Source organism: Vulpes vulpes, chromosome 4 (genome assembly GCF_048418805.1).
Source record: "Vulpes vulpes isolate BD-2025 chromosome 4, VulVul3, whole genome shotgun sequence".
NCBI lineage: Eukaryota > Metazoa > Chordata > Mammalia > Carnivora > Canidae > Vulpes > Vulpes vulpes.
The window spans coordinates 21,251,006-21,264,879 of record NC_132783.1 but is presented as its reverse complement, the minus strand read 5'-3'; the positions used below and the strand labels follow the sequence as shown (position 1 = coordinate 21,264,879).

At 39.7% G+C, this 13,874-nt stretch overlaps 1 protein-coding gene across 1 annotated transcript in view; it reads right to left on the bottom strand.

Moving 5' to 3' along the window:
* LOC140598708 (rho GTPase-activating protein 20-like) overlaps positions 1 to 13,301 on the bottom strand; it is a 32,951-nt gene extending 19,650 nt beyond the window's left edge. Inside the window, exons 1-4 of the mRNA XM_072757234.1 lie at positions 12,787 to 13,301; positions 12,592 to 12,706; positions 1,672 to 1,981; positions 567 to 734 (exon numbers count right to left, since the gene is read on the bottom strand). Of these exons, the coding sequence (XP_072613335.1) occupies positions 567 to 734; positions 1,672 to 1,736 (233 nt within the window). The 5' untranslated portion in view covers positions 1,737 to 1,981; positions 12,592 to 12,706; positions 12,787 to 13,301. The remainder of the gene's footprint in view (positions 1 to 566; positions 735 to 1,671; positions 1,982 to 12,591; positions 12,707 to 12,786) is intronic.
* Between the last annotated feature and the right edge of the window lie 573 nt (positions 13,302 to 13,874).

Genomic DNA, 13,874 nt, shown 5'->3' with positions numbered 1-13,874 from the left:
TGGCCTGTGAAGACCCTGTGTGACTAGACCCCTGAGCATAGTATCATATCTGATAGCATGGCCTATGCTCTGGGCTCTAGTCAAATCAGGCTTCCCTGAGCCCCTCTCTCTGAGGGGTCAGATTGTACCCACGTAGGCCTGCAAGTCCCTCAGCCTCGACGGCTCAGGCACATTGTCTGGGAATGTGGCTGCTTCTCTTCTCATAGATTTGGTTTTAATGCTCCACCTCAGAGAAGCCCTCCTAGACTATTCCTCTCTAACACGTTCCCACCCTCTCCGCACAGCCCCCTATCCACCTTCTATCAGCAGCACTAATCATTATCATTCCCCCTCTTATTTTGCCATTTGTAAGTCCCAGGCAGGAGAGACATTGGCCTGTCACATTGGCAATTGTATTTGCTGCAGGGACATGACACAAAACAAGACCTCCAGAAGTACTCATGGAATGAAGGATTCAAGCATTGGCAAACACAAAAGGGAAAAAATGTAATGTTTTCGTATAGTAAGGGTTAATGGGAATGCAATTTTTTGGAGAATCACAAGAGCACCAAACATGGTACACCTACTTGGTATTAGACATCAGTAATAAATCGCTGTACAAGAAAAGCTGCCACTTCTTCCTCCTCCAGCCTTTCTTGAGCTCAACGGGACCATGGATGAGCAGGGTACGAGTGGCACCCTCAGATGATGTAGTGCTTTCGCTGTGGGTGTCCACCTCCACAGACGAGCTCTTCCTACAACACATCAAACACAGAGCAGCTAGTTACTGGTCAAATACACAATATAGTTTAATGCCAAGTTTCAAGGTTCACACAACACTAAAATGTAGTCTCAACCCCCAAAGCAGAGCTCCAGAGCTCAGAATCAGGGATTCCTGAGTTACCGAAAGCTATAGAAAGTGGTGAGGTCACTTGGGAAACTGATGCAGAGGGAGGACAGTTTCAAGGACAAAGCCCTTGGGCCTGCCAATACTTAGAGGTGTGGTGGAGAAAGAAGCAAAGCTCATTGTGAGCCATTAGGTAGGCAAAAGCCAAGAAGCCAAAGGTAGAGCACATTACAAGAAGGTGAATGAACAACAACAATAAACAGGACAACTTGTGGCCTAATATAAAATAAAACAACGTGTGAAGAATCAATTACAAATTGCTTTTATGTTAAGATAAAATGAAGATAACTGAAGATCCTGGAAGTTGACCCCCATCTTATCTAATTCAATATTCAAAATTGGGGTAAAAATTCTCAAAGATCAGCAAAAATATTGGAAACCTCAGAAAGTTTCTGAACACAAGAGTTTAGCTATTCCTTGGCTGAGCTCTGACAGGAATTCCTGGTCAAAATAGGTACTAAAACAACACAATTGAACAGAATGTAAAAATTCTTTCATAACTAGGACAGGTATTTTCAGAGACCCACTGAAAATTCTGTCTCATGGAGAGAGAGAGTTGGCTCTCTCGTGGAGCCAAGAAAGTGTCTCCGCCTCCCCCAAGGATGTATAAAGCCTGCTCCCTTCTGCTCAGCAGCACTGAATCTTAAGAACAGGAGCAGCTTTTCAGGAAGCTGGTGCTGAAGTGACTACTTAGTTTCTATGTATTAGAGGAAACAAAAGAAAACAACAGTTCCTGTTATTGCCGGTCTGTTTGGATGATCAGAAATAGTGTATCAGAAGACTACCTCATGCGCTGAAGCCTTGAATGACCACCTGTAAGCTCAGCATGCTTTCTGATTGACGGGAACATCCTTTTCTCTTCAATTCGTGGGACGGGAAATCAAGGGAGTCTACAGCACTTGGCAGAGTACTGTCAACTGCTTGAAGCCTCAAGATTCCACAGCGGTCCGCGGTCACTGCCATTATGATGTCACAGATTCAAAGCTCATGCTGTAACTGCCAAACTGACATACTGGTTTCCTTTTCTTGGCCTCCAAGTTTTGATTTTTTAAAAGTAATCATTTTATTTTGAGATAACTGTAGATTCGTTTGCAGCTATAAGAAATAACACAGGGAGATGACATCAGTTTTTTTTACAGATGGAGTCTTCCAGAGACACTTCCATCACCACAAGGGTCCTTCCTATTCCCCATTTACAACCACACAAATTTCTTTCCCCCTCCACCACCTCCTTAATCCCGGGCAATCACAAAATCTGTTCTCCATGTGTAAAAGGTTGCCATGTCAAGAATGTTATACAGATGGGATCACATAGTTTATGACATTTGGGGATTTGCTTTTTCCCATTTGGTGTAACTGGAGATTCATCTAGATGGCTGCAAGGATTCACAGTTCATTTCTTGGTGTCCCTTAGTAGTACATTATGATATGGATGTATCACAGTTTGCGTAACTACCTGTTGAAGGAGTTCGAAGTGTCTGCAGGTTTTGGCTGTCACTAATAAAGCTACTATAAACATCTGTGTACAGGTTTTTGTGTCAGTGTGAAGTCTTCACTTCTCTGGGCTAAATGCCCAGGACGGGAAGAGCCAGGTCATATGCTAGCTATTTTGTTGTTGTTGTTGTTGTTGTTGTTTTTATATTTTTTTCTTAGGAACTGTCCAACTGGTTTCCAGAATGGCTGTGCCATTTCACATTCTCCCCAGTACTGTATGAGTCGTTCAGTTTCCCCCCATCCACACGAGCATTTGGTGTTGTCATTTTTTATTTTAGCTATTCTGATAGCTGTGTAGTGTGATATCTCACTGTGGATTTCACTTGCATTTCCCAAATGGTTAGTGATACTAACCATTGATTTGCCACCTGGACATCTCCTTCAGTGTCCAAGCACCTACAGGAGCCTGTTAAAAACATGTTACATGAAGACAGTGTTCCCTTTCCACTAGGAAACTGATGATTTTACAGATGATGAGGCTCCTGCGCATACAGGTTGGGCTCTGAATCCAAGCAGCCGTGACGTAACATGAAGGATTCAAATCCAGCTGACTCAGGAGGTCACGCAGCTTCCTGTGAGGACCCCCCACCCCCACTCTTCCCACATGGACAGTGTCTTTCTTTGACAACTGTGGAGGATTGAAATTTGATCCTACAGACAAAGTTTGTGGTTTCTCTTACAGGCTCCTGTAACAGGCATGTGAAAACCTATCTTTTATGCCCCACTAGACTCTAGGGACCTCAAGGAAGGAGTCTATGTCTGCTTTATCATTAAATTCTCACAAACATTGACGCATCAGAGGAATCAAAAAATTCTGTATTGAACAAGTGAATGAAATAGTTTTCTGGCAGGGATGGACAGGGGAAAAGGCATGACATAAAATAGTCTTTGTCTTATTTACTTTATTCATTCAACGGATAGTGTTTGAACCTGTACTAGGAGAAAGGCACTTGATAGGTCTGGGCAACAGGGAGCCAGGCCCAAGTCTCACAAAACCAGGATTTAAGTGAGGAGGGGGGAAGACAGATATTAAACAGAGAATGCCATCAAGAACTGCCTAACACAGCCTCTGGGAAGTACTGCAGAGGAAAATTAAAGAGTGAGATGAGAAATTTAGAGAGGGACTTGACACCTGATTTCAATTATGGAGAGGAAGACTTCTTTGACGAGCTCATTTGAAATGACCTTTAAAGAATGACTTGGGACTACACAGAAGAGAGAAAGAGGAAGAAAGGGGCAAGGGAGGGAAGATACATTTGTCAGTTGAAGGGACAGAATGTGACTAACTGATGTTTCAGAAACATGGAAGACTTTGCTGGATTGGAGACACAGGCAGAAGGTACAGGAGAGTGAAATCGGCCTGTAAATTAGGTAGAGGTGAGAGCACAAGTCCTGGTAGTCCTTTTAGACTTTATTAAGGCTTCTCATCTTAAAACCAAACTAACACAGAAGTGGCATGTAGATAGTGGCCTCCAGGCTTCAAACCACTTTTATTAAATTTTTATTATTTATTTTTTTAAATAAGTTGATTTTTTATTGGTGTTCAATTTACCAACATACAGAATAACTATTTTATGTATTTGAGAGAGAGAGAGAGAGAAAGAGACAGTGCATGGGCACAAGAGGGGGAGCAGAGAAAGAAAGAGAGAGAGAGAGAGAGAGAGAGAGAGAAGCACAAATGGTGCTGAGTATGGAGTCTGACCTGGGGCTCTCTCTCATGATCCTGAGATCATAACCCTGAGCGGAAATCAAGAGTCAGAAACTTAACCAAGTAAGCCACCAGGCGCCCCTTCTCACCACTTTTAAAGGACAAGTGCTAGTCTGGCCATGCTTGACTGTATTCAGAACCATGGAGGCTCATTGGGCAACACTTTCTGGCCTCCCATCAAGCACCTGTCAAAATCTATTTCAGGTAAAAAATAATCTATTTCAGGTAAAAAAAATATAGGCAGATTTCTCTCTGCACCTTCCCCAATTCTCAGAATATGTCCCATTCTCTGCGTCTCCCTTCAGAGAGGTTAGAGATTTAGAGGCCAGGAAAACTTCTCTCCTTTTAGAATCTCGTCCTGTTGATCAATTCTGATATGCATCAGACTCACTTGGGAGGCTTTTCAGGCACTCATTCTGAAACTGCCTCCCCCAGAGCTTCTGATTCATCAGATCTGGAAAAAGCTCTTTGAGTGATTCTTACATGTAACCAGGATGGTGAGTCACTGGTTTTAAGGAATTAATTGAGAAAGATACAGTTTTTGATAGCATCTTCTCCTTGTAGTAAAGCAGAGAAAAGTTTGCCTGAGAAAGCTAAAGGGAGCTTTCTTTTACCATGTCACAGTTACCTTTGCAGTAATAAAGCTTAATTTCTTCCATAATACCATTGTGATTTATTTTAATTTGATGAATGAGCTCTAAAGAGAATAATAATGATGGGGTCTGTTTTCTTTTTTCAAGACTTTATTTATGTATTTATTCATGAGAGACACAGAATGAGAGAGAGAGAGAGAGAGGCAGAGACACAGGCAGAGGGAGAAGCAGGCTCCATGCAGGGAGCCTGACGTGGGACTCCATCCTGGGTCTCCAGGATCATGCCCTGGGCTGAAGGCAGCGCTAAACCACTGAGCCACCTGGGCTGCCCGGGTCTGTTTTCATCTATTTCACCGAACACCTATGTTTTCACCCTAAATATCAAATAGAAGAGATACTGTAAGGTGATCTTTATGCCCATAATACCGTATTATTGATCTATTGTCCATTTTTGTCAATACCATACTGTTTTGATTATTACAGCTTTGTAATATATCTTGTAATCTGGGACTGTGATACCTCCAGTTTTTTTCTTTTTCAAGATTGCTTTGGCTATTTGGGGTCTTTTGTGGTTCCATACATCCTTACGAATTACTTGTTTTAGTTCTGCGAAAAATACTATTAGTACTTTGATAGGGATTCCATCAAATCTGTAGATCATTTTGAGTATGGAACATTTTATTAATACTTGTTCTCTCATCAATAAGCATGGAATATTTTTCCATTTGTGTTGTCTTCAATTTTTTTCACCAATGTTTTATAGTTTTTCAGTGTGTATATATATATATAGGTCTTTCACTTCCTTGTTTAAGCTTATTTCTAGGTATCTTATTATTTTTGGTACAATTGTTAATGGGACTGTTTCTTAATTTCTTTTTTTGCTCTTCATTATTAGTGTATAGAAATGCAGTGGATTTCTGTATATTGGTTTGTATCCTGTGACTTTCCTGAACTCATTTATCAGTTCTAGTCCGTTTCTGGTAGAATCCTGAGGGTTTTCTACATATAGTATCATGGCACTTGCAAATAGTGAAAGTTTTACATCTTCCTTACCCATTTGGATGCCATTTATTGCTTTTTCTTGTCTGATTGCTGGGGCTAGGACTTCCAGTACTATGCTAAATAAAAGTAGTGAGAGTGGAAATCCTTGTTTTGTTCTTGACCTTGGGGAAAAGCTCTCACTTTTTCACCATTGAGTATGACATTAGCTGTAGTTTTTTCACATATGGTCTTCATTCTGTTGAGGTATGTTCCCTCTAAACCTACTTTGTTGAGTTTGTATCATGAATGGATGTTGTACTTTTAAATGCTTTTCTGCACCTATTAAAATGATCATCGTTTTTACCCTTCTCTTGTTGATGAGATGTATTATGTTAATGGATTTGTGAATATTGAATCACATTTGCATACTAAGAATAAATCCCACTTGATCATGGTAAATGACTTTTTTAATGTATTGGTGGATTTGGTTGGCTAATACTTTGTTGAGGATTTTTGCATGTATGTTAATCAGAGATATTGGCCTGTAGTTCTCTCTCTCTCTCTCTCTCTCTTTCTCTCTCTCTCTCTCTGTAGTGTCTTCATCTGGTTTTGATATCAGGGTAATGCTGCCTTCACAGAATACATAGAAGCTTTCATTCTTTGTTTTTTGAAGTAGTTTGAGAAAAGTAGGTGTTAACTCTTCTTTATATGTTTGGTAAAAAAAAATTTTAAGTATTTTATTTATTTATCCATGACAGAAAAAGACAGAGGCAGAGACAGAGGCAGAAGGAGAATCAAGATCTACTCAAGGAGCCCGATGTAGGCCTCAATCCCAGGACTCTAGGATCACAACCTAAAGGCAGATGATCAACTGTTGAACCACCCAGGCGTCCCTACATGTTTGCTGAAATTTACCTATGAAGCCATCTGGTCCTGTACTTTTGTTTTCTTGGGAGTTTTTTTATTACTGATTTGATTTCACTGCTGATAATCAGTCTTTCAAATTTTGTATTTTTTCCCAACTCAGCATTGAGACGTTATATGTTTCTAGGAATTTATCCATTTCTTCTAGGTTGCCCAATGACTTTGCATATAATTTTTTCATAATATTCTCTTAAAATCCTTTATATTTTTGTGGTATTGTTTGTTATTTCTCCTCTTTCATTTCTTTTTTAAAATAAATTTATTTTTATTGGTGTTCAATTTGCCAACATACAGAATAACACCCAGTGCTCATCCTGTCAAGTGCCCCCCTCAGTGCCCACCACCGAGTCACCCCTACCCCCCGACCACCCCCCCTTCCACCACCCCTATTCATTTCCCAGGGTTAGGAGTCTTCATGTTCTGCCTCCCTTTCTGATATTTCCTACCCATTTCTACTCCGTTCCATCCTAGTCCCTTTCACTGTTATTTATATTCCCCAAATGAATGAGACCATACAATGTTTGTCCTTCTCCAATTGACTTATTTCACTCAGCATAATACCCTCCAGTTCCATCCACGTCGAAGCAAATGGTGGGTATCTGTCATTTCTAATGGCTGAGTAGTATTCCATTGTATATATAAACCACATCTTCTTTATCCATTCATCTTTCGATGGACACCGAGGCTCCTTCCACAGTTTGGCTATTGTGGACATTGCTGCTAGAAACATCGGGGTGCAGGTGTCCCGGCATTTCATTCCATCTGCATCTTTGAGGTAAATCCCAGCAGCGCAATTGCTGGGTCGTAGGGCAGGTCTATTTTTAACTCTTTGAGGAACCTCCACACAGTTTTCCAGAGTGGCTTCACCATTTCACATTCCCACCAACAGTGTAAGAGGGTTCCCCTTTCTCCTCATCCTCTCCAACATTTGTGGTTTCCTGCCTTGTTAATTTTCCCCATTCTCACTGGTGTGAGGTGGTATCTCACTGTGGTTTTGATTGTATTTCCCTGATGGCGAGTGATGCAGAGCATTTTCTCATGTGCTTGTTGGCCATGTCTATGTCTTCCTCTGTGAGAATTCTCAGGTTGTGCTACAAAGCTGTGTTCATCAAGACAGTGTGGTACTGGCACAAAAACAGACACATAGATCAATGGAACAGAATAGAGAATCTAGAAGTGGACCCTCAACTTTATGTTCAACTAATATTCGATAAAGGAGGAAAGACTATCCACTGGAAGAAAGACAGTCTCTTCAATTAATGGTGCTGGGAAAATTGGACATCCACAAGCAGAAGAATGAAACTAGACCAATCTCTTGTACCATACACAAAGATAAACTCAAAATGAATGAAAGATCTAAATGTGAGACAAGATTCCATCAAAATCCTAGAGGAGAACACAGGCAACACCCTTTTTGAACTCGGCCACAGTGGCTTCTTGCAAGATACATCCACGAAGGCAAAAGAAACAAAAGCAGAAATGAACTGTTGGGACTTCATCAAGATAAGAAGCTTTTGCACAGCAAAGGATACAGTCAACAAAACTAAAAGACAACCTACAGAGTGGGAAAAGATATTTGCAAATGACGTATCAGATAATGACAGGAAATTTGCATCAGCTCTCAATGTGGGTAGGAGACTCCTGATACTTTACAGAACGAGATCTTAGGTTTTAGACAGGCTGGGAGTAAGAGTCAGGACTGTGAAAGTCTAATGATTCCCCTCCTAATGTCCAGTAGTTCACATCTCTTTGATAGATACCAGGCTATGAATTTGTGGCTAAACATTTCCACTGCCTTCTAAGCTTGATACCCATCCTGGATCAGTATTATGAGTAATTTCTATCCTGATTCTGGCACTCTGGATTTTCTACTACCACTAATTGATCTCTATAAAGAGGGAAAAAAGGGAAGCCCAGGCCTTGGCAGTTGAGTGTTCACGCCACTACCCTTTGCTGCCCTCTACTGACCATATCTGGAAATTACTTTTAACCTTCCAGGTCCTTGTCCCAAAGCAGATAGAGATACTGCAGTGAGTGAAACCAGGCACACAAAATTTGAGATGCACCAAAAAACTAAGTAAAGAAGATATGATATTTTAATGTAATATTTTTAGAAGTCAATTTTCAAAAAATACATGATGAACAAAATACCGAAATGTACCCTAAAACAGTACTACTAGCTTATATGTACAAAGACCCTGCCATCCATTTTTCATTCAAGAAAAAGGTCTAATACCACAGTGGAAAATCATGCTACCAGCGCTGATGAACCTTTTTCATCACTCGCATATTTGGGAGAAAGACCCAGAAAATTTAGAATAAACCAAAAAAAAAAAAAAAAAGGTGCAAGTGGAACAGATATTATAACAGTAGACTCCTGAGAAAAACAAGAGAACGGAAAAAAAATTAAGAAAACAAAACCAACAAACATCTTTAGAGTCAAGAAGCCAAAAAAGAGGTGGCTACAAAATAAGAACAAAGGCAGATAAATATTTCTTGTATATTAAAGGTATCATCGACCAAATTGAATAGAAAGTCTTGAAGATTGAGTTCAAGGAATCGTATTTGACCTTGACACTTGGAACATTCATCTTTCAGTTTTCCTGACCTAAGGTTACCCTTTTTTTTCCTCAATAACTAGACCTATTTAGTCCTTCAGTAAGGAGAAAATTAATCATTGGAATAACAGAAAAGCTATTTTAATTGGTAGAATCAACATACAAACAAAGCTTGGAAGACAACAAGTGTAAAAGAGAATCTGACTAATATTAACACTGATAATATGAAATACTGGAAGTCTGAATATTAAAGCAGCAGAGAGATATGGAAGATAATGTCACAGATTTTTCTCACCTATTTATTTATATAGCAAGAAATCAATTATATACCGTGTAAAATTGATGTAACAAAATAGAGTTTAAATATACTCTTTAAAATGATAATCACCAGAAATATCAAAGCAATGTAACTGGAAAAATGTAGACATGGATGGATCAAAGAAATAAGTTTCTCATCTTCCAATAGATGCTATCTAAGGTTGATAAACAAGATAAAAGGAGAAATCAAGTATTAACACATATTTCAGGGGTACTGTGATAACCACCAGGAGAACAGAAAGTACTTAAAAACAGGGAGCTGGAAATAAGTCGGGGAACAAGTTCAGGCTGAGAATTTACTTTTCTCTTGGTATCATTCTCTACTGCTTGATTTTTAAAACATGTGTATGTATTAAATTTAAGTTTAAAAGTTAGAAGAAACAAAACCAACTCGACTTTTTGCAGCTGCAGCTCTTGGCACCACTTCCTTCCCATCTGCAATCTCTCTCCTCACACCAGTAGTCCAATCCTATGGAGGCAGGAAGGAATAAGAGACTAGAAAAGTTCCTGTCCTGGGGATCCCTGGGTGGTGCAGCGGTTTAGCGCCTGCCATTGGCCCTGGGCATGATCCTGGAGACCTGGGATCGAGTCCCACGTCGGGCTCCCAGTGCACGGAGCCTGCTTCTCCTTCTGCCTGTGTCTGCCTCTCTCTCTCTCTCTCTCTCTCTCTCTCTCTCTCATAAATAAATAAAAATTTTTAAAAAGCTTCTAAAAAAAAGTTTCTGTCCTGAATTTAAGTTTTTTGGAATATTTTTGTTTTGTGCTTGGGTTCTATCTTTTCAATGTGCAACTCTTTGGAATACTAACTTTTGACTACTTTAATCTGTGATATCTAGATCCTCTTTAAAGTTTTGCTAAACTTTGTTATCCTTCTTTTACTTCTTGACAAAAGACTAATCTTGACTCATTGCCTCTTACTGTGATCACAGTATTTTATTTTCTTAGAATCTTGATTCTGTCCAACTACTGCTTTGCCTGGCCCAACTCAACCTGCCTAGGTAGGAATGAAACATCTATGGAAGAGAGATGACAATTATCATTTTCAGAAAAAATAAAACTTCATATACTAGTAAAACATAGCACTAAGGGAGTAGGGTGATGTTCTTTATCCCATTCCTCATGCATTTTAAGAGGAGAGTGTACTTCCCTGTCCTAGAGAGAACAGACTTGGGAGAATGTGGGAGGAGAAATTCTCTCTAGACTTGTGGTCTCACAATCTTGTACCAAAGTAGCCAAAACATGAGACACAAGACACAAGGAAATGAAGAAACCAGAATACCTATCTACATTTTTGAAGAAGGCAATAATGTCTCAAATGTCACTCTCTGAGAGAAAGTAGGTAATATATATGGGAGACCACTGCACACATCACCAAAACAAAACAACAGCAAAAGCAAAGGAATACCTATATTAAACATGGGGAAGCACAACTATTGATGGGCACTTTCTGCTCAGTCATACAGATTCACAGGCCATGGATTCAGTGCTGGTGCAGCTGGCTGGCTTGCCACCGGACCTAGACCAGGTCCTCGCTGTCTCCAGCATAGGTGCTACTAAGTTATCTGCTGTGCTCCGATAGCAGTATCAGATGACATTACATAGTCACTTAATTGGGGTACCACAGTTTTGTTTGTGACAACTTCTATAGTGGACAGTTTCTTTTGTGACTGCTGACCCCTTGGAGACTAGAACTAATTAGAGATTTGAAGCAACTTTGAAGAGGCTGAAGAAGCTATACTCATTCCTGTGAAATCCCAGGACACAGCTGCAGCTATAGGAACCTCGGCTCTAAGTAAAAGCCTCTGGCTTACACTGAGCCAATTGTATAAAATGGAGAGTGAGAGCATTTGGACTTTAAATAAAAGCTCCATGAGCTTTTCCTTGCAAGGGGATTTAGTTTGTGGGGAAGTTGAGTAACAAAAATCAGTTTCATATTGTTCAAATTTGGGACATTTTCATATTGATATAGTTCTCTGTATTCATTTCATAAAATCTGGTGAGCTATTTTGGACAACATGACTGGGCATAATTAGTGATAAGAAATAGAATTAGAGAGTGAACTTTCAGCTTAGTACTATCTGACTCATGGTGCTAGTCTTTTATGGGCAAAAAGCAAAATGCCCTTCAAGAAGTCCCAGAAGGACTCTGTGTAGGGAGAAGCAGACATGGGGTCTGTGTGAGCACAGCAGCACTGTGAGCATGCACCACTCGGCTGAGAGGGACAGCTGCCTGGTCCCCTTCTGATGCCTGAGTACAAAGGGTTATGACATTGTTTCTCAGCCTTCCATCATGCGTACACCGCCTTCATGACTTTTCTACAAATACATGTTTTTAAGTATTCAGCATGGACTTTACAATCTTTGCTCAGGGTAATATGTGTTAAAACATGTTAGGAAAAAAAAAACAGGTATCTTTCTGACTACAGATGAAAATGCATACATAATTAATAAAACTGAAAAAAAAATGCCTGGGAGTATGCCTACTTAAAACAACTCACATGATGCCAGTGGAATCCACAATGTAATATATTTAAAAAATTAAAAAGCTGGCAAGCATTAGGAGGGATGCGTGTTATTCCCCTCTTCAGGATTCGACTCCAATCCTGATGACACAACATGGTGTTGGAGAAGAGATTTGGGGTCGCTCTCTTCACTTTCTCACACCATCCCAAGCAACGTAGAGCAGACCTTTTTAAGACCTATAGAAGCTGTGTAGAGCTTTTGTACTTAAAGAGTTTCTTGGTCCCCTATTGGAGTGGGCTTGAGTGAGGACAACTGCAGTTGTCTGGCCATCCCATGGCTTGTTTATGGAGATGCAGTAGCAAACCCTGTTTTTGCATGACGTCTAAGCCTCTACCCAGCTTTACTAGGGAACCCTATAATTTGGATGATAACATACATTTCAATTGCCTGCTGTGTCCCCTTTCTCGAACTGGTTCCAACCCGTAAAGAAGCCCAAATTCCAACACAGCATGTAGTTACATAAACAAGTGAAAGAATGAGAGAAGAAAACATTGATGGAAGAAAATGCATGCTGCTATTATACAGCAAAAATACTATGTATATATAAACATTTAATGATAGCTTATTTTGAAAAAGTGTTTTTTAAAAAATGAATGCAACTCAATACTCAAATAGTGTTGAGTTCTCCTTCCCCAACTTGCAGGTACAGTCATGTAGTATTCCAGTCTTTCTGGCTGAGTCCCTGCAGCTGGAGCAGGGCACCTTCCGCTGTTGCCGAGTTTCTGAAAAACAATGAGAAAGAATATTGGTTTAGGGTCAGGCCTGGGGCTAGATCCTGGATGTCTGAAGTTCAGCAAATTACCTGGCCTTCCTGAGTCTCAGGTTTTATACGTGTAAAATGGGAATAACCCCTCTAGATTTGCTGTGAGGATTAAGTAATAATGCATGTGAGTCAGTGACACTGCCGTTCAGAAAGAAATTCAGATCCATGTCTAGGTATCCACTGGGTATGTCCATAACTAGATAGTTTTGGAAGAGGTTTGAGATCTTTCCCTTGCATGGATAGTGGAGTATGTGTGGTCGTGCCTATAATCAGAGGCTTTTGTTAGCACAGATAAAATGCCAAAACAATAAAGATTTTGATGTCATGTGTTCCTTTGTGCAAACAAGCTTGCCTAGCAAAATGGTGCAGATAAACACAGATGAATGGAATTTATACAAATAAATGAAAATTATGTTTCTCTAGTATAAAAATAGATCAAATGGTAAGAGCACAAAAATAGGTGAAATGGTAACATAAACTGACTTTTGTAATCAGAGGGTCAACTCTTGACATTTTCCTCTCTAAGCTTTTTCTGATAGTTTTGTTGCTAAGGCTACCATGTTTTTGCCAGATTGGAAGAGGACTGTCAACTCTAATGAAGATTAAGTAGATTTCCCAACGAGATTTTTTAAAAATAAACATCAGTTAATGCTGCTGGCTTTCAAAGCCATATTCATGAAGAATGGAAAGATCTTTAAAGAGTTGCTCTTAGAGACTCCTAAATCTGGGAAATGAACAAGGGGTAGTGGAAGGGGAGGTGGGTGGGGGGATGGGGTGACTAGGTGACGGGCACTGAGGGGGACACTTGAAGGCATGAGGACTGGGTGTTATGCTCTATGTTGGCAAATTGAACTCCAGTAAAAAATAAATAAAAAATAAATAAAAAACAAAGATCTGCTCTAAGAAGGTGTAACTAATAAAATTTGAAATTTAGCAGCATTTCTATTCCATAGTTATTCCAACACACAAGTTTTTATCATGGTTACATTGTACAAAAATAACTTAAAACAGAGCTTTACATATTTAATAAAAAGATGAAGATATTATTATTTACAACTTTAGCCAAAAATTAATTCCCTAAAGAGTAAAAGGTTATTTAATGAACAATTCTTTTGACTGGTTGGGAA